Below are 19,501 nucleotides of genomic sequence, written 5' to 3'. Positions count from 1 at the left end.
CAGCACTTTGGGAGGCTGAGGTGGGCGGGTCATGAGGTCAGGAGTTCGAGACCAGCCTGGCCAACACAGTAAAACCCTGTCTCTACTAAAAATACAAAAAATTGGTTGGGCGTGGTGGTGGGCACATGTAATCCCAACTACTTAGGAGGCTGAGGCAGGAGGATCGCTTGTAACTGGGAGGTGGAGGTTGCAGTGAGCCGAGATCAGGCCATTGCACCCCAGCCCGGTTGACAGTGCGAGACTCTGTCTCAAAAAAAATAATAATAATAAAAATAAATAAACATGATATACAACTAATGTAGTTAGGATTCCAAACTACCAATTAAACAAAATCGACGGGCATACATTTTTCCTAATTTGCTATTTGTTTACAAACATTTCTTATGTAATAGAGAAGGATGATTGGGGACATACCTGTCTCAGAATGTGCAGTTCTGAATTTGTGCGTTCTTGCTTTGACTTTGCAATATTAAGCAATTCATCTTTCCTCTTTTCTCTCTCTACTATTTAAGAACAAGTATTATTAACATTTTTCATTAGCTGTATCAACACAAACCTATTTCCAACAATTTAATGCTCGGCTAACATTTTTGTTGTTGTTGTTTCTGAACTTAAAAATAGCAGAATGGGCTGAATGAAGTGGCTCACACCTGTAATTGCAGCACTTTGGGAGGCCGAGGTGGGTAGACCACTTGCGGTCAAGAGTTAGAGACTGGCCTGGCCAACATGGTGAAACCCTATATCTACTAAAAATACAAATTTAGCCGGGTGTGGTGGTGCATGCCTGTGGTCCCAGCTACTTGGGAGGCTGAGGCAGGAAAATCATTTGAACCTGGGAGGTGGAGGTTGCAGTGAGCAGAGATTGCGCCACTGCACTCCAGTCTGGATGACAGAGTGAGGACTTTGTCTCAAAAAAAAAAGAAGTGATTTGTAGATTCAGGGATTATTTGTCTTTCCTTTTGTGGGGGATAGAATAAGGGTGATTTCCAAATCTCTATACTTAATACATATTACTTTAATTATTTATTTAAAAATTTTAAAAGATAAAATATTTTTAAAAATAGAGATGGGGTCTCACTATGTTGCCCAGGCTGGTCTTGAACTCCTGGGTTTCACCATGTTAGCCAGGTTGGTCTCGAACTCCTGGCCTCATGTGATCTGCCCACCTCAGCCTCCCAAAATGCTGGGATTAGGGGCATGAGCCACCATGCCAGGCCAAAACTGAGACATTTTAACAGTGGAAGTGATATCCGTAGTGTATCTGACTCAGTGGGTCTCAATTCTACATGCCTTTCATGTTAACAGCATCCAAGCAGGGTGTACTCCTAATGTTTAAATAAACCTGTTTTGTTATATTCCCAGCTACTTCGGAGGCTGAGGTGGGAAGATTGCTTGAGCCCAGGAGTTTGAGACCAGCCTGAGTCAACACAGCAAGACACTGTCTCTTAAAAAAAAAAAAAAAAGAACAACTTGTTTTGGATACAGCATGGTCCCTAAACAAAAGCCAACTACTTTATCTGGCCCTCAGAGTAATTTTAAATACATCTGAATGTTGGCCAGTGGGGTTGTCAGGGGGCGGTGGGGGAGGGCAGGTGGTCAAAGAAAAAAATATATATATATATATTTGAATGTTGCCTTAATCTCTGGTTTTGTTTTATTTTATTTTATTTTATTTTATTTTTTCTTGAGACAGAGTCTCGCTCTGTTGCCCAGGCTGGAGTGCAGTGGCGCAATCTCGGCTCACTGCAAGCCCCGCCTCCCGGGTTCACGCCATTCACCTGCCTCAGCCTCTCCGAGTAGCTGGGACTACAGGCGCCCGCCACCACGCCCAGCTAATTTTTTGTATTTTTTAGTAGAGACGGGGTTTCACTGTGGTCTCGATCTCCTGATCTTGTGATCCGCCCGCCTCGGCCTCCCAAAGTGCTGGGATTACAAGCATGAGCCACCGCGCCCGGCCAATCTCTGGTTTTAGAATAATCTACTTTTGCATAAGAGGCAATGCCACTGTAAATATAAATGTTTCCCTAGTTCAGATAGTTTTCTCCATGGCTGGGTTTAGCTGAGAGATCCAAGTGGATTGGGTCTGACTATTTTCACAAGTTGGCCACAGAAAACAAAGAGGTAAGGAACTCTCTGCTGCTATCTGCCTGAACAATCAGCCTAAGACAAAACAATGGGAAGGGTCTTAGACGCCTGGAACCTGCTGAATTCTGAGCAAGACTCTGCCTTTTACCGCCTGGGAGACCTGAGGCAGACACTCAATCTATAAGAGCTCACCTACAGGACTGTCAGGACCCACAGAAATGTAAATTAGTATCGTTGTTCTCTTTGCAAACTCCTTACTCCTGGTTATGTACAAGCAAAACATGTCCCTCAGCCTATGTAAAGAACACGCCTGTAATCCCAGCATTTCGGGAGGCCAAGGTGGGCAGATCACGAGGTCAGGAGATTGAGACCATCCTGGCTAACACGGTGAAACCCCATCTCTACTAAAAAATACAAAAAATTAGCCGGGCGTGGTGGCGGGCACCTGTAGTCCCAGCTACTCGGGAGGCTGAGGCAGGAGAACAGCGTGAACCCAGGAGGCTGAGCTTGCAGTGAGCCGCAAACGCACCACTGCACTCCAGCCTGGGCAACAGAGAGCGAGACTCCGTCTCAAAACAAACAAACAAACAAAAACTGCATTTTCAACAAGTTTTAAACTTAAAAGTAAAACTTTAAGACATCTTCCAACTTCAAATAAAACGTGGTAACATCTGACTGGGTGCGGTGGCTCACACCTGTAATCCTAATACTTTGGGAGGCCGAGGCAGGTGGATTGTCTGAGCTCAGGAGTTCGAGACCAGCCTGGGAAACACAATGAAACCACGTATCTACTAAAGTACAAAAAATTAGCCAGGTATCGTGGCATGTGCCTGCAGTCCCAGCTACTCCGGAGGCTGAGGCATGAGAATTGCTTGAACCCAGGAGGTGGAAGTTGAAGTGAGACAAGAAGGCGCCACTACACTCCAGCCTAGGTGACAGAGCAAGACTCCATCTCCAAAAAAAAACAAAAACAGAAAAACATGGTAACATTTAGACATAGCACTTGACAGCATATTATCATGTTATGCCTTTAAAAATTCTTTTTTGGGCTTAGGCCAAGCATGACGGCTCATGCCTATAATCTTAGTACTTTGGGAGGCCAAGGCAGGAGGATTATCTGAGGCTAGGAGTTCAAGACCAGCAGCCTGGGCCACATAGCGAGACCCTGCCTCTACTAAAAATTAAAAAAATAAAATTAGCTAGGTGTGATGACACATGCCTGTAGTCCCAGCTACTGAGGCTGAGGTGGCAGGATCACTTGAACCCAGACAGTCGAGGCTGCGGTGAGCTATTATTGCACCACTGCACTCCAGCCTGGGCAACAGAGCAAGACCCTGCCTCTACAAAATAAATAAATAAATTCTTTTGTAGGCTTTGTTCACTTTTATAATTGAAACATGCAAATATACCAATTGTCTATATTTTGAAAAAGAAGAAAAAACATACAAAAATTGTTTTCAGACAGTGGTGTAAGATTGTCTATAGTTAAGAAGATGTTTAAGGAATCAATTTAGGATGCCAGGTGTGGTGGCTCATGCCTGTAATCCCAACGCTTAGGGAGGCAGAGGTAGGAGGATCGCTTGAGCCCAGCAGTTCCAGACCAGACTGGGCAACATAGTGGAACCTCATCCATACAAAAAATTTAAAAATTAGGCATGTGTGATGGCATGTGCCTGTGGTCCCACCTACTTGGGAGGCTGAGGTGGGAGGATCACCTGAGCCTCAGAGTTTGAGGCTGCAGTGAGCCGTGATTGTACCACTGCACTCCAGCCTGGGTAAAGAAATCTGCTTAGGATATGATAAAAATATTTCACGAAATCGATTTATTATAATATTAGCTAACAAATTCCATGTATTTTACTTAGTAACACATAGTAGAGTGCATGGGTAAAAAGTGATTAATCAAAAAGAAAAGAGACTAATGTATCCTTTAAGCTTTGTTCTTTCCTTTGACCTCCCATAGCATTTTATGTATAGCATTTGTATAGTAGTAAATTCTGTGGGCCTGTGAACTTCTGAGCATATTGCAGGGCACCTGGCATACAAATGCTGGTCCAAGGACTGTTTGAATTCAACTGTAAAGCTACAAATATGTGATATCTTTAGCAGCGTAACAGGTTATCATTACTTGCAGATACAGCAATCCTAGAAATTGTGAAAATAGTGACCTCTAGTGGCAGAATACCACACTTCCCCCCCATCTTTAATCACAAGAGATTAAAATTAAGAATTCCATTTCACTTGAAACTTCTTAGGCCAGGCATGGTGGCTCACACCTGTAATCCCAGCACTTTGGGAGGCCAAGGCAAGAGGATCACTTGATCCCAGGAGCTACAGACCAGCCTGGGCAACATAGTGAGACCCCTTCTCTGCAAAAAAATTAAAAATTTAGCCAGGCTACTCCAAGGGCCAAGGTGGGAGGATTCCTTGAGTCCAGGAGTTTGAGGCTGCAGTGAGCTGTGATTACACCACTGCACTCCAACCTAGGTGACAGAGTGAGACCTTGTAATTTTTTTCCCATTAATTTACAGACAAACTGCATTCCATTCCCTGCCATATTTCTTACCTACCCTCAGTATCTCAGAGTTTCCACTGGTGAAGGCCTCCTTCTCTACTCCCAACTGAGAATGACTGACATAGAGAGCTTGTTGACATCCCTGCCAGCCAAGATGATTCTACTGGGCTTTCTTTTCAGTGGTTTGTGTTAGGAAAGTCATTGATTTAGAAGAGAAAATCATATGAACACTTTTTGGTCTACGGATACCTACCCTCAGTTCCCTTTTTACTAGGGGTACGCATTCATTAAAAAATCCCTACTTTGAGCACCCATACAACCATTCTGTTTTTCACTTTCAGTAAATTACATGATATATTCAACAATTTATTATAAAACAGCCTTTGTGTGAGATGATTTTGTCCAAATGCAGGCTAATGCGAGTGTTCTGTGCATGTTTAAGGCAGGCTAGGCTGAGCTATGCTGATGGGTAGGTTGGCTTCATTAAATGCATTTTTGACTTGCAAGGGGTTTATCAGAATGTAACCCTGTAAGTCAAAGAGCATCTATGTTATGTTTTTAGTGAGAAGCAGAGTCACACGCTCAAGCTGGAAGGGAGAGTAGCTCATTTTACAGAAGAGGAAATAGTGACTGGGAATGGGATGGCAGCATTAACATTCGCTGCTTGGTTCCCCATTGATCCCGCAAAGAGTGTTAAAAACAAACAAAAAGGCTGGGCGCGATGTCTCATGCCTGTAATCCCAGCACTTTGCAAGGCCGAGGCGGGCGGATTATCTGAGGCCAGAGTTCGAGATCAGCCTGGTCGACATGGTGAAACCCCGTCTCTACTAAAAACATAAAAATTAGGCCGGGCGCGGTGGCTCACGCCTGTAATCCCAGCACTTTGGAAGGCTGAGGCGGGCGGATCACAAGGTCAGGAGATCGAGACCACAGTGAAACCCCGTCTCTACTAAAAATATAAAAAATGAGCCGGGCGCGGTGGCGGGCGCCTGTAGTCCCAGCTACTCGGGAAGCTGAGGCAGGAGAATGGCGTGAACCCGGGAGGCGGAGCTTGCAGCGACCTGAGATTGCATCACTGCACTGCAGCCTGGGTAACAGAGTGAGACTTCATCTCAAAAAAAAAAAAAAAAAAAAAAAAAAAAAAAAATTAGCCGGGCATGGTGGCACGCGCCTGTAATCCCAGCTACTCGGGAGGCTGAGGCAGGAGAATTGCTTGAACCTGGGAGGCGGAGGTTGCAGTGAGCCAAGATCATGCCACTGCATTCCAGCTTGGGTGACAGAGTGAGACTCTGTCTCAGAAAAAAATAAAAATAAAAATAAAAATAAAAAAGCCGGGCTCACACCTGCAATCTCAGCACTTTGGAAGGCCAAGGCCTGTAGATCACTTGAGGTTAGGAGTTCAAGAAGACCAGCCTGACCAATGTGGTGAAACCCCGTCTCTACTAAAAATACAAAATTTAGGGCCGGGCGCGGTGGCTCACGCTTGTAATCCCAGCACTTTGGGAGGCCGAGGCGGGCGGATCACGAGGTCAGGAGATTGAGACCATGGTGAAACCCCGTCTCTACTAAAAATACAAAAAAAAATTAGCCGGGCGTGGTGGCGGGCGCCTGTAGTCCCAGCTACTCGGAGAGGCTGAAGCAGGAGAGTGGCGTGAACCCGGGAGGCGGAGCTTGCAGTGAGCCGAGATTGCGCCACTGCACTCCAGCCTGGGCGACAGAGCGAGACTCCGTCTCAAAAAATAAAATAAAAATACAAAATTTAGCCAGGTGTGGTGGCTCATACCAGTAATCCCAGCTACTAAGGAGGCTGAGGCAGGAGAATCACTTGGGCCCGGGAGGCAGAAGTTGCAGTTAGCCGAGATCGCACCACTGCACTCCAGCCGGGGTGACAGAGCAAGACCCTGTCTCAAAAAAAAAAAAAAAAAAAAATACAAACCATTTTGGGAGAGGTATAATTCCTTCAGCCTGTCATCATAGCAAGTCTAGGTTACAAATACATTCGATCATCTGTTTTACCAGTAAAAAGCAATTCATCGTGCAGGCAACTTTTCTCTTGCTTGAGGCGAGTGATCTCTTCTCGTTGCTCGTTATTTTCTGTCGTCTTTTCGTTGAGGTCCTCTTCATAACAGAAGAAAAAGAAAGTCCTCAAATAAATACTAGTTTCCAGTCCTCATATACACACTATGCCTAACCCTCGTGTCCTCAGTGGCCCCTTCCAGTCCTGTCGGATCTATAGACAAAATCTGTTTCACAGCCAACATCTCCATACCTGGCAAGGACCCTGGTTGGAGGCTTCGCCTGCTCTCATCTGACTGACCTCCCTGCACGAGGCTTGCCTCTCCTGTGACAGCCCAGTGTACACAGACCAATCTTTTAAAAATCAAAATCTGCCCAGCACAGTGGCTCATGCCTATAATCCCAGCACTTTGGGAGGCCAAGGTGGACAAACCACTTGAGGCCAGGAGTTCGAGACCAGCCTGGCCAACATGGTGAAACCTCGTCTCTACTAAATATACAAAAATTACCTGGGTGTGGTGGCGCACGCCTGCAATCCCAGCTACTCAGGAGCCTGAGGCAGGAAAATCGCTTGAATCCAGGTGGCGGAGGTTGCAGTGAGCTGAGATCATGCCACTGCACTCAACCTGGACAACAGAGTGAGACTCCATCTCAAAAAAAAAAAAAAGTAAAGTAAAAATAAAGGCCAAATGCAGTGGCTCACACCTGTAATCCCAACACTTTGGGAGGCAGGTGGATCACCTGAGGTCAGGAGTTCGAGAACAGCCTGGCCAACCTGGTAAAACCCCATCTCTACTAAAAATACAAAAATTAGCTGGGCATGGTGGTGGGCACCTGTAATCCCAGCTACTCAGGAGGCTGAGGCAGAATTGCTTGAGAGGGAGGCGGAGGTTGCAGTGAGCCGAGATCGCGCCATTGCACTCCAGCCTGGGCGACAAGAGTGAAATTCTGTCTCAAAAATAAATAAATAAATAAAAATAAAAATCTGCTCATGTCATTTCTCAGTGAAAAGCCTTGCTACAGCACTGAGGATGAAATCCAAATTCATTACCGCAAACTGCAGAGTCCAGCATGACCTGACCCGCCCATCTCCCCACCGCCGTTCCCTCCTTTCCTTCTGTTCCTTGAATATGTCTGTGGTATAAGAAGAAATAGATGTGGTTTTTGTCCTCTGTTCCTGGAACAGAGCTCCTAAAACTTGTGGAATTTTCTAAGTGACAGAAGCATCTTTTGTCATTCATGAAGAGCCCCAGTTGATTACACCAGAGTACATGCTAACGAGGTGACTCAGGGTGGATCTCCTACATGGCCTCAGGATGCAGACAGCCACCAGAAACACCAAGTGAGGACAGGGCTGGAACCTGCAGTCCCACTTGTGGACCTCCAGGAAGGGGAGGGAGGGCTGGAGATTGAGCTCTATAAAAATTCCTCTTCTTTTTTTTTGTTTTTTTTGAGGCAGGATTTTGCTCTGTTGCCCAGGCTGAAGTGTGGTGGCACAATCTTGGCTCACTGCAACCTTCACCTCCTGGGCTCAAGAAATCCTTCCACTTTGCCTCTCGATTAGCTGGGACTATAGGATCACACCACCATGCCTGGCTAATTTTTTGTAGAGACAGGGCTCTGCCATGTTATCCAGGCTGGTCTTCTTGAAGTCCTGGCCTCAAGCAATCTGCCCGCTTTGGCCTCCCAAAGTGCTAGGATTACAGATGTGAGCCATCGTGCCCAGCCACTATTTTTCTTTTCTAAAAAAAAAAGTTTTAAGCTAGGTGCAGTGGCTCATGCCTGTAATCCCAGCACTTTTGGGAGGCCGAGGCAGGTGGATCACAAGGTCAGGAGTTTGAGACCAGCCTGACCAACATGATGAAACCCTGTCTCTACTAAAAATACAAAAATTAGTCGGGCATGGTGGCACCCACCTGTAATCCCAGCTACTCAGGAGGCTGAGGCAAGAAAATTGCTTGAACCCAGGAGGCGGAGGTTGCAGTGAGCTGAGATCATGCCATTGCACTCCAGCCTGGGCAACAGAGTGAGACTCCGTCTCAAAAAAAAAAAAAGTTTTAATATTGAATTTAGAAAATGTTTTTAATATATAAATATTGACAGAATAGACTTCTTTTTACATGAATATTTTACCTTGATATATATAAACATTCAATAAATACCAAATACCTAGAGTGTAGCCCTTGTGCTGTGCTATTAACAGTACACTGAAAAAGAGAAGCAGAGTCTGTTCCTGCTGCCAAGGGGATGATAATACGATTATGGTTTTAGCTGAAGCTACAAATGGAGATAAGACCTATGGCTAACCATAGGTCAGGGCATCATAAAGACAACATCTTCAAATGCTGAATCTTTTAAGTTAAATCAGCAAAGATCGGCTGGGTGTGTTGGCTCACGCCTGTAAATCCCAGCACTTTGGGAGGCCAAGGCAGAGGGATTCACCTGAGGTCGGGAGTTCCAGACTAGCCTGGCCAACATGGCAAAACTCTGTCTCTACTAAACATCGAAAAATTAGCCAGGTGGGCCGGGCACGGTGGCTCACGCCTGTAATCCCAGCACTTTGGGAGGCCGAGGCGGGCGGATCACAAGGTCAGGAGATCGAGACCATCCTGGCTAACACGGTGAAACCCCGTCTCTACTAAAAATACAAAAAATTAGCCGGGCGAGGTGGCAGGCGCCTGTAGTCCCAGCTACAAGGGAGGCTGAGGCAGGAGAATGGCGTGAACCCCGGGGGGCGGAGCCTGCAGTGAGCCGAGATCGCGCCACTGCACTCCAGCCTGGGTGAAAGAGCGAGACTCCGTCTCAAAAAAAAAAAAAAAAAAAAAGAAAAATTAGCCAGGCATGGTGGTAGGTGCCTGTAATTCCAGCTACTCGGGAAGCTGAGACAGGAGAATAGCTTGAACCTGGGAGGTGGAGGCAGTGGTGAACCAAGATTGTGCTACCGCACTCCAGCCTGGGTGACAAAGTGAGATTCTGTCAAAAATAAATAAATCGGCAAAAATAAAAATTCCTAATTTCAGAATCAGAAGTTTCTGCCCTCACCATGGGAAGAAATGCCCTGGCTAGCCTGCTAGCAAGAAGATGAAACATGTGAGGCAAAACTGCCCAGATGGGAAGCTCAGTGAGGCCCAACCACAGTCAGACAACTCCCATTTGCCTCTAGACATGTGGGTTTAATAAATGCTACAACTGTCTGCCACTGAGATACTGATGTTGTCTGCCACAAAGCATGTATTAGCAATAGCTAATGGTACAGCAACTTCAACTAAGGCAGGATTACTTTAAAATATGATACATTCTGCAGTTTTCCCCAACTCTGTTATATATCTTATAAGACACAAATTGCAGCATAATCCTATATAAATGAAATGGATATTTCACGTTAGGGTCTGAGGCCAGGAATTGATCTACTCTCGAGCATAAGATTAAGTGAACCCAAATGAAGAAATATATTCCCAAGATAATACATTTGTATCTTAAATGTAGGTCTCTTCCTTACCTTTTAGTTTATTGACTTCAATCTTAAGTGCCTTCAATTTCTGCTTATAATCTTGCTTTTCTTTCACAATACAAGTCTCCGCCATCTTGGCATCACGTAGGGCATGCTCTAGCAATTTAAATTTACCCGAACAGTCTGCAATATGATTAACTGCCTCAATAATATCTTTGTCCTAAAAACCAAATTTGAAAACGGTTATCCTAGATTCTTAAATTCCAATTAACCAAGAAGAAAAGATAACACTTACTAAGATCTTATTGTGTGCCAGGTTCCATTCTAAGCACTTCTCGCATATTAACTCATTTAATCTTTACAGTAACTCTATGAGGGTGGTACTATTGTTCTTGCCAAGTGACATGAGTCAACAGAAAGGCTGCGTTCCTTGCCCACGGTTACACAGCTAGCTAGTGGTGGAGCCACCATTTGAACCTAGCTGGCTGCCTCAGACACTATGTACTGAACCACTACCCCTTACTCTCTCTCAAAAAGTTAGAGCCAGACCATTCCATTACCTAAGAAACTATAATAGCAACAAGAGGGTGGGTGGCCCCTGGATGGGAAAACCATCCTCTGGATTATATAGGTAAGTCTAATGACCCACCATTCCCTCCCATTTTCCAGCTTGTTAACATGACAGACTCCACCACAACATCATTCCAAACCTCCCAAATTAGAATCTCTTAATTGTTGAGGCAGTTTTAGTTACCAAAAAAGGTATCTGCTTCTTGAAAAGCAACTCAAACAACACCTAAAAGTATAAAAATAAGTAAAAGTTCTATCCCTCCCCCACTCACCTGGAATAACTGTTATTAAGAGGTTTTACCCCTACTGAAGTCTAAACGTTTCTGCTACAGCATCATAAATGCACTCCTGAAAAATCACATTGTCTGCACATCTCACACTAGGACTTACAGAATAACAGGGTTGGGGCAGGCCATGCAAAAACCCATGGAACTTTGCGACCAGGTCAGTAGCAAAAAATAACCATTCTAATAGGTACAAGAACACAGTTCCGTTAACACCAGAAGACCCACGACAGTCAATCCCTTTCAGCCTTAAATTTGGGATTCCTACTTGCTCCTTTGATAAGGATGTCCTGGAGGGCATCTGCTTCTAATGGAAACCATTTTCATCAAATAAAATCTCTAAGACTAGGAAAACACAGCCTTTTTTTTTTTTTTTTTTTTTTCAGATGAAGTCTCACTCTGTCACCAGGCTGGAGTGCAGTGGCGTGATCTCGGCTTACTGCAACCTCTGCCTCCTGGGTTCAAGCAATTCTCCTGCCTCAGCCTCCTGAGTAGCTGGGACTACAGGCATGTGCCACCATGCCCAGCTAATTTTTGTATTTTTTAAAATGGAGATGAGGTTTCACCATGTTAGCCAGGATGGTCTCAATCTCTTGGCCTTGTGATCTGCCTGGCTCAGCCTCCCAAAGTGCTGGGATTACAGGTGTGAGCCACCGCGCCCAACCTTCTTCTTTTTTTTTTTTTTTTTGAGACGGAGTCTCGCTCTGTCACCCAAGCTGGAGTGCAGTGGTGCAATCTCAGCTCACTGCAACCTCCACCCCCGGCTTCCAGGGATCCTCCCACCCCAGCCTCCAGAGTAGCTGGGATTACAGGTGTGTGCCACCATGCCCGGCTAATTTTTCTGTATTTTTAGTAAAGACAGGGGTTTCACCATGTTGGCTAGGCTAGTCTCGAACTCCTGACCTCAAGCAATCCACCCGCCTCAGCTTCCCAAAGTGCTGGGATTATAGGCATGAGCCACGGCACTAGGCCTCCAGGAGCACAGCCTTCCTAATGCACCCACTGTTTTAATGGTGGGGAAATGCCTTGGCAGCACCTTCAGACATACCTACAGCTTTGCCAGAGTTTGCTATGATGGAAACCAGAGAGGTTGTTGAAGCCACTAAACTGTCCACTACTTGACTAAAGACATGACTGTAGATTTTAATATTTTCTCTTTAACTTTAAGAGCACTTGCCCCAATCACTTGAAAACAATGTGCTGAGAAAAATCACATATTTATTAGCGTGAGCATTTCGTTATACCAACGTTGTTCCTTCAAATACCAATTGTCAAAGACACATGTAACAGCAGGAGAGTGTGTATTGTTGTATATTGCATGTTAGTGACTACATCAACTGCTTGATTGCAAATGGTTTTTCTCTCCATTAAAAAAAACCTATCAAGCAATCTAATGGCCCATAACTCTATGAGACCTAACAATGGATACCCGGGGACAAAACAAGTTAATTCAGACCTGCCAGCCCACAGAATGGGCCTTGGAGACAGAAGACCAGAAGCAGAGTCCTGCCTCCTTTCTTGATGCCTTGGGAACATCATTTTAAACTTGTTTCCCTCATTACTAAATGGACGTTTTAAAAAACAAGAGCAACGTTGGTAGCTTCACATTTCTGGGATGCTAGGGACTTAGGTAAGATAATGAATATGGATATAAACTACCAAGCACTCTGGCAAATGCGGGAATTCTTATTTTTGATTACCTTTAGCTTTATCATTGTCGTGAGAGCTTGTTCTCGAGCTTGTAGCTGTCCTACCTGAGCAGAAAGTTCCACTAACGTGTTGCTGAGAGTTTCGTTTCTAGCCTACAAGAAAACAACACAGATGATACTGCTTGAGTCCTTTTAAAGTTTTCACGGCTGGGCGCGGTGGCTCAAGCCTGTAATCCCAGCACTTTGGGAGGCTGAGGCGGGCGGATCACGAGGTCAGAAGATCGAGACCATCCTGGCTAACACGGTGAAACCCCGTCTCTACTAAAATACAAAAAATTAGCCAGGCGTGGTGGCAGGTGCCTGTAGTCCCAGCTACTCGGGAGGCTGAGGCAGGAGAATAGTGTGAACCCGGGAGGCGGAGCTTGCAGTGAGCCGAGGTGGTGCCACTGCACTCCAGCCTGGGCGACAGAGCGAGACTCCGTCTCAGGAAAAAAAAAAAAAAAAAAAAATGAAGGATATAACAAATAAACAAGCTGGCTTTCTGCACCTCTTATAAGCATGAACTCAAAAAATATCTGATGACTGACCAGTTAGAAGAGAAAACCAAAAAAATCCATCTTTTTTTTTGACAAGGAGTCTGGCTCTTTTCCCCAGGCTGGAGTGCAGTGGTGCGATCTCGGCTCACTGCAACCTCTGCCTCTCAGGTTCAATTGACTCTCCTACCTCAGCCTCCTGAGTAGTTGGGACTACAGGCGCCTGCCACCACATCTGGTTAATTTTTGAATTTTTAGTAGAGACGGGGTTTCACCATGTTGGCCAGGCTGATCTCAGACTTTGGACCTCAAGTCATCTGCCCACCTCGGCCTCCCAAAGTACTGGGATTATAGGTGTGAGCCACCGTGCCGGGCTCAAAAAACCAGTCTTACAGTTTTTATTCCCAATATGCCACTAACATTATGAGATAAAACACAATAATTGGCTGGGCACAGTGGCTCACACCTGGAATCCCAGCACTTTGGGAGGCCGAGGTGGGCGGATCACCTGAGGTCGGGCATTGGATACCAGCCTGACCAACACGAAGAAACTCCGTCTCTACTAAAAATACAAAATTAGCTGGGCATAGTGGTGCATGCCTGTAATCCCAGCTACTCGGGGGAGTGAGGCAAGAGAATTGCTTGAACCCAGGAGGCAGAGGTTGTGGTGAGCCGAGATCGTGGCATTGCACTTCAGCCTGGGCAACGAGAGCGAAACTCCATCTCAAAAAAAAAAAACAAAAAAACCCCAATAATTTAGAAAACATCATTGAGGCTACCAAAACTTCATTATACCCTCTTATCTTTGGGGAAAGCTTTCTAAAATAACTCATTGTTGATTAAATGGTAGCTGCTACTAAACCAAATGGCGTTAACAGTTAAAAAGCATTGTACTGAAGTTCAGTCTCTAAGACAGGATAGTGCTGTGCAGCTAACCAAAACTGTAGGATAAACACAAAACTACAAGGGGTGGATGAGTGTAGATACCTTCACACACAAACGTATGCATTTTTGCATTGGTTGCTTGTTGTTATTGTTGTTTTTTATTGAGATGAGGTCTCACTATGTTGTCCAGGCTGGACTTGGACTCCTGGGTCCAAGCGATGTTTCTGCCTCAGCCTCCCCAGAAGCTGGGACTACAGGCATACACCACTGTGCTTGGCTTACATATGCTTTTTTTTTTTTTTTGTCACCCAGGCTGGGGTGTAGTGGCACAATCACAGCTTACTGCAGCCTTGACCTCCTGGGTTCAAGTGATCCTCCTGCCTCAGCCTCCCAAGTAGCTGGGACCACAGCAGCACACCATCACACCCAGCTCATTTTCGTATTTCTTCTTTTTATAGAGACAGGCATTTGCCATGTTGCCAAGCCTGGTCGTGAATTCCTGGGCTCAAGCAATCCTCCCACCTCAGCCTCCCAAACAAAGAGCTGGGATAACAGGCATGAGCCACCAAGCCACTGTGCCCAGCCTCACATGCATTTTTAATGAGACATTTAAATCTAATTTTTCTTTTTTCTTTTTTTTTTTGAGACAGAGTTTCGCTCTTGTTGCCTGGGCTGGAGTGCAATGGCGCAATCTTGGCTCACTGCAACCTCCACCTCCCGGGTTCAAACGATTCTCCTGCCTCAGCCTCCTGAGTAGCTGGGACTACAGGCGTGTGCCACCACACCCAGCTAATTTTGTATTTTTAGTAGAGATGGGGTTTCTCCACGTTGGACAGCCTGGTCTCGAACTCCTGACCTCAGGTGATCTGCCTGCCTCAGCCTCCCAAAGTGTTGGCATTACAGGAGTAAGCCACCATGCCTGGCCAAATCTAATTTTTCAATAACTGAAACACAAAGGGAATTTGGACTAGTGAAGCTTATCAAAAAATAATCCCAACCTCAAGGTCTTCAGAGAGAAGAGCAGAATGCGTTGCCTTTTGAGCCATTTCCTGAAGCTGTAGTTGGGTCTTTTGGAGAGCTGTTTGGCATTCCATTTGATTGGATTCAAGAGTTTTTACCTTCTTTGTGAGTGACCTGATTATTTCAGTTCTTTTATGTAGTTCACCTGAGGGGAAGTTCATCAATAATTTGTAGTCAGACCTTCAGCTTAAAAGGCATTATTTTCAAAATGGGTGTAAAAAGTTAAAATGTGCTAGAGAATTTTTAAAAAGACAATCTTCTTTTAAAACCTTTTATTATGAAATGCACAATATCACACCTAATCAAGAAACAGAACTGTGAGCAACTGGAAGCCTCTGGAGGTCACTTCCTGAACATAATCACTCCAGTTTCCACTTTCCCAACCATGACCCTGATCTTAGAGTAATCACTTCCTAGCTTTTCATTACAGTTTTACCAATGACCACATGCCTCAAAATTATAGTTTAATTTGAACCATATAAAAATGGAATCATATTCTGAGAATTCTTCTGTTTGCTTTTTTTGCTTAAGATGATGATTCTGAGATTCACTCAGTTGTGTGTAACTTGTGTTTGTGCACTAACATTGCTAGGTAATATTCCACTGAATGATTACACAAAAGCTTATTTCTATTTTATTTTATTTTATTTTATTTTTGAGACAGTCTCGCTCTGTTGTCCAGGCTGGAGTGCAGTGGCATGATCTCAGCTCACTGCAAGCTCCGCCTCCCGGGTTCATGCCATTCTCCTGCCTCAGCCTCCTGAGTAGCTGGGACTATAGGCGCCCACCACCATGCCCCGCTAATTTTTGTATTTCTAGTAGAGACGAGGTACACCATGTTGGCTAGGCTGGTATCGAACTCCTGACCTCAAGTGATCCGCCTGCCTCAGCCTCCCAAAGTGCTGGGATTACAGGCATGAGCCACCACGCCCCACCAAAAATGACAGATTTGGATTGTCACATTTACAGAATCCTTTGAGTAATGTTAAGTAAAAAAAGGTTATCTTTCTATCATACAGATCTAGTGTTTTCTCCTCTAATGCATTCTACTAACAACCTAGAGTCATGGAACATTCAGATGTAGGGCAGCACTAAAGGAATGACAAAATTAAAATATGGCATCAAATAAACTTTTTGCAACCATTTTTGAGACAGCTATAATTTTTTTTTTTTTTTGAGACAGGGTCTTGTTCTGTCCCCCAGGCTGGAGTGCAGTGGTGCAATCTTTGCTCACGGCAACCTCCGCCTCCTGGGTTCAAGCAATTCTCGTGCCTTTGCCTCCCGAGTAGCTGAGATTACAGGTGTGCGCCACCACACCCAGTTAACTTTTTGTATTTTTCGTAGAAATGGGGTTTCACCATGTTGGCCAGGCTGGTCTCGAGTTCCAGAGCTCAAGTGATCCGCCAAAGTGCTGGGATTACAGGTGTGAGCCACTGTGCCTGGCCGGACAGCTATAATTTTAAAAGATGACCATTTTAGGAACTTAAGATCAAGTTCAATACCAAAAGCCTAAAATCTTTCAGTTTAGTTTAAGAGAAATGGCTAGTCATATGGCATTTTCATTCATACTCTTGTTCAAAACTTCAGCTTCAACACTGGCGCTCACCCCATGTTAACTGGAGCTCTATCCAGCCCCCTTTCTATACTGAAATACTTTGCTCGTCCTACTTTATTTGTGTGTGTCTGTCCCATTGTGGCTGTTCATAAAGTCCTCCTGTCTCCAATGAGCCTAAACTTGAGGACAGCAGGGATTGCAGTCTTTACTTCCTCTCTATCTTCCCCATGAGCCCATCAATGTGTTAGCACACAGAAGTGCGTAACTGTTGTCACTGAATGGATTTCTGACCTTCTAATTTGCTGCAACGTTCTTCCAATGTCAACACTTTCTGCCGATCCTCTTCCCATGAAAGAAGCTGTTGCTGGTGCACTGCAACCATGTCATTGAGCTCTTTATCTCGATCTTTTAATTCTCCAATGAGCAACTGCAGCTCCTTCCGTTGTTTCTCAATAGTGGAAATCTCAACTTCTGACCCGATGTTCTAAACATAGAAAGCGGTTTCACATCAAAATAGAATGAAATCAATAACAAATCAGCCAAAGTCCATTTTCCAAATAAGTATATCTTCTTTTGCTGCCAATTCTAAGTAGTTCAATTAAGTTTTAAGTTAATAACATGGCAGCAAAAGATTATGTATACTTAAAACATGTTCAAGTTAAAACTTACCATGCACTCTGCCTCTCTACAATTTTCTGTCATGCCATACGTACCATGCCTGAAAAGTGAGACTGTTTCTAAAACCCACTGGGTAAACAAATAAACTTATTTCTGCACTTTTTCTCCCCCTTTGCCAACAATGCTTTTCTCTGCCAGTCAATAACATTATCCCTCACCTTGCCCCAGCAATTTGAGTAACCAAGTACAGGTAAACATGAAATAGTGGCCAGGCGTGGTGGCTCACGCCTGTAATCTCAGCACTTTGGGAGGTCAAGGTGGGCTGATCACCTGAGGTCAGAAGTTCAAGACCAGCCTGGCCAACGTGGCAAAACCCCATCTCTACTAAAAATACAAAAATTAGCTAAGTGTGGTGGCACGCGCCTGTAATCCCAGCTACTCAATAGGCTGAGGCAGGAGAATTGCTTGAACCCTGGAGGCAGAGGTTGCAGTTAGCTGAGATCGTGCCATTGCACTCTAGCCTGGGCGACAAGAGCAAAACTCTTATCTCAAAAAAAAAACAAAATCATGAAATAGTTACTGTTTAAATGTAAATGATCCTTACTAAAGAATGGGAATTTTAGTCTATAAAAAGAAAATTAAGTCTTCCAGTGTTCAATATTCATGACAACTACAATATCTAAGGCATCTATACATACTCAATCAATTAAGGGCAATTTAATATTGTAACTGATCCAAATACAACATACATCATTAAAAAACAAATTCTGTAAGGAAATTTGTGAAAACATGTACCCAAAGACAATAGTACGATAAACTCCCATATACTCAGTGCCTGGGTTCTACCATTATTGAGATTTCACTGCGGCTGCTTCAATGTCCTTTTCATTATTGGTTAAAAAATACTATTTCACCCTTACATACTTCAGAATGCATCTCTAAAAATGAACATTTCATATATAACCATGATGCCATTTTCATATCTAACAATATTATCTATTAATACAATAATTTCTTTGAAGTATACAGCATTTTAAAATCTAACAAGATGGTCTGACCAAATCGTGATCCCAGAATTAGCCACTTAGTGGCTACATAACCTTGGGCAAGTTACTTAACTTCTCTTAAGCATTAGTTTCCTCACCTGTAAAACGATAGCAACAGCATTTTAACATCTTGGAGTGGCAAAGATTAAACAAAACAAACTCTGTAAAGTACTGAGCACAAAGCCTGGCCCGTTGTAATCACTCAACAAACATCAGCTCTCATTAACACTGTAAACCACATTTCAAATCATGGTGCTGTCCCTGCCTATGAAATAAACAACTAAAAGTGTTACTTTAATAGAGTTCCACCTTAAAGACAGTAATTAAAGGTTCACCAGTGGCCCTTTGTACCTCCTTACTGCTTTTTGAAAAGTAAGATTTGTAAATAAACAAGAATAATGAGGTTGGGCTCAGTGGCTCACGCCTGTAATCCCAGCACTTTGGGAGGCCAAGGTGGGCAGATCACCTGAGGTAGAGAGTTCGAGACCAGCCTGGCCAACATGGCGAAACCCTGTCTCTACTAAAAACACAAAAATTAGCTCGGCATGGTGGTGGGTGCCTCAAGTCCCAGCTATTCGGGAGGCTGAGGCGGGAGGATCGTTTGAACCCGGGAAGCAGAGGCTGCAGTAAGCCGACATTGCGTCACTGTGCTCCAGCCCTGGGGACAGAGCCAGACCTTGTCTCAAAAATAAATAAATAAGAATGATGAATAAATTACAGTTGCTAGTCTTAACAAGGAAAATGGAATTTGGAGTCAAGGGATTTCAAGTCCCAAGGCTTGAATTCCAGTATTGGGTTAGCCCTTCATTCATGCATTCAACAAATAATTTATTGAGCGCCAGTGGCTGGGCCACAGCCCGCCAGGCAAGGAGCACATATTCCACTCCAGGAAAACGCAGTAAGCCGGCACAAAGGCAGGTCGTCTTACACTGATGGACGCGAACCTTGGGCAAGCCTACTTCAAGACTTTTTGGTACAGTGGAGTTGTGAGAGCTCCTTCCTCTACTCGCCAGGGTGTGTAAATCAAGGACACCCAGCGAGGTAAATGGGAAAGCAGCTCCCCAGACGCCAATCGTCCTCCTTAAACAGTAAGCACCAGGTACGCGCTACTCTGTGGCCTGGGCTGAATAACAAGGTGTTATTGGGTTAAGGAAACGGTCGTGATGCCGTTTTCCTCTAGTGTATTGTTTCACTGCAGTGGCGCGATCCAGGCTCAAGGCAAGCTCCGCCTCCCGGGTTCACGCCATTCTCCTGCCTCAGCCTCCTGAGTAGCT

The 19,501-nt window shown here is 44.6% G+C and overlaps 1 protein-coding gene across 1 annotated transcript in view; it reads right to left on the bottom strand.

The window, feature by feature from the left end:
- CCDC62 (coiled-coil domain containing 62) overlaps window positions 1–19,501 on the bottom strand; it is a 55,700-nt gene that overhangs the window by 35,706 nt on the left and 493 nt on the right. Inside the window, 6 exon segments of the mRNA XM_055237982.2 lie at window positions 415–503; window positions 6,617–6,718; window positions 10,116–10,287; window positions 12,622–12,723; window positions 14,987–15,153; window positions 16,855–17,047. Coding sequence (XP_055093957.1) covers window positions 415–503; window positions 6,617–6,718; window positions 10,116–10,287; window positions 12,622–12,723; window positions 14,987–15,153; window positions 16,855–17,047 — 825 coding nt within the window.

The sequence above is a fragment of the Symphalangus syndactylus genome, chromosome 13 (assembly GCF_028878055.3).
Source record: "Symphalangus syndactylus isolate Jambi chromosome 13, NHGRI_mSymSyn1-v2.1_pri, whole genome shotgun sequence".
NCBI lineage: Eukaryota > Metazoa > Chordata > Mammalia > Primates > Hylobatidae > Symphalangus > Symphalangus syndactylus.
Note: the sequence above shows the minus strand (reverse complement) of the source record. Positions and strands in the feature narration are given on the sequence as shown.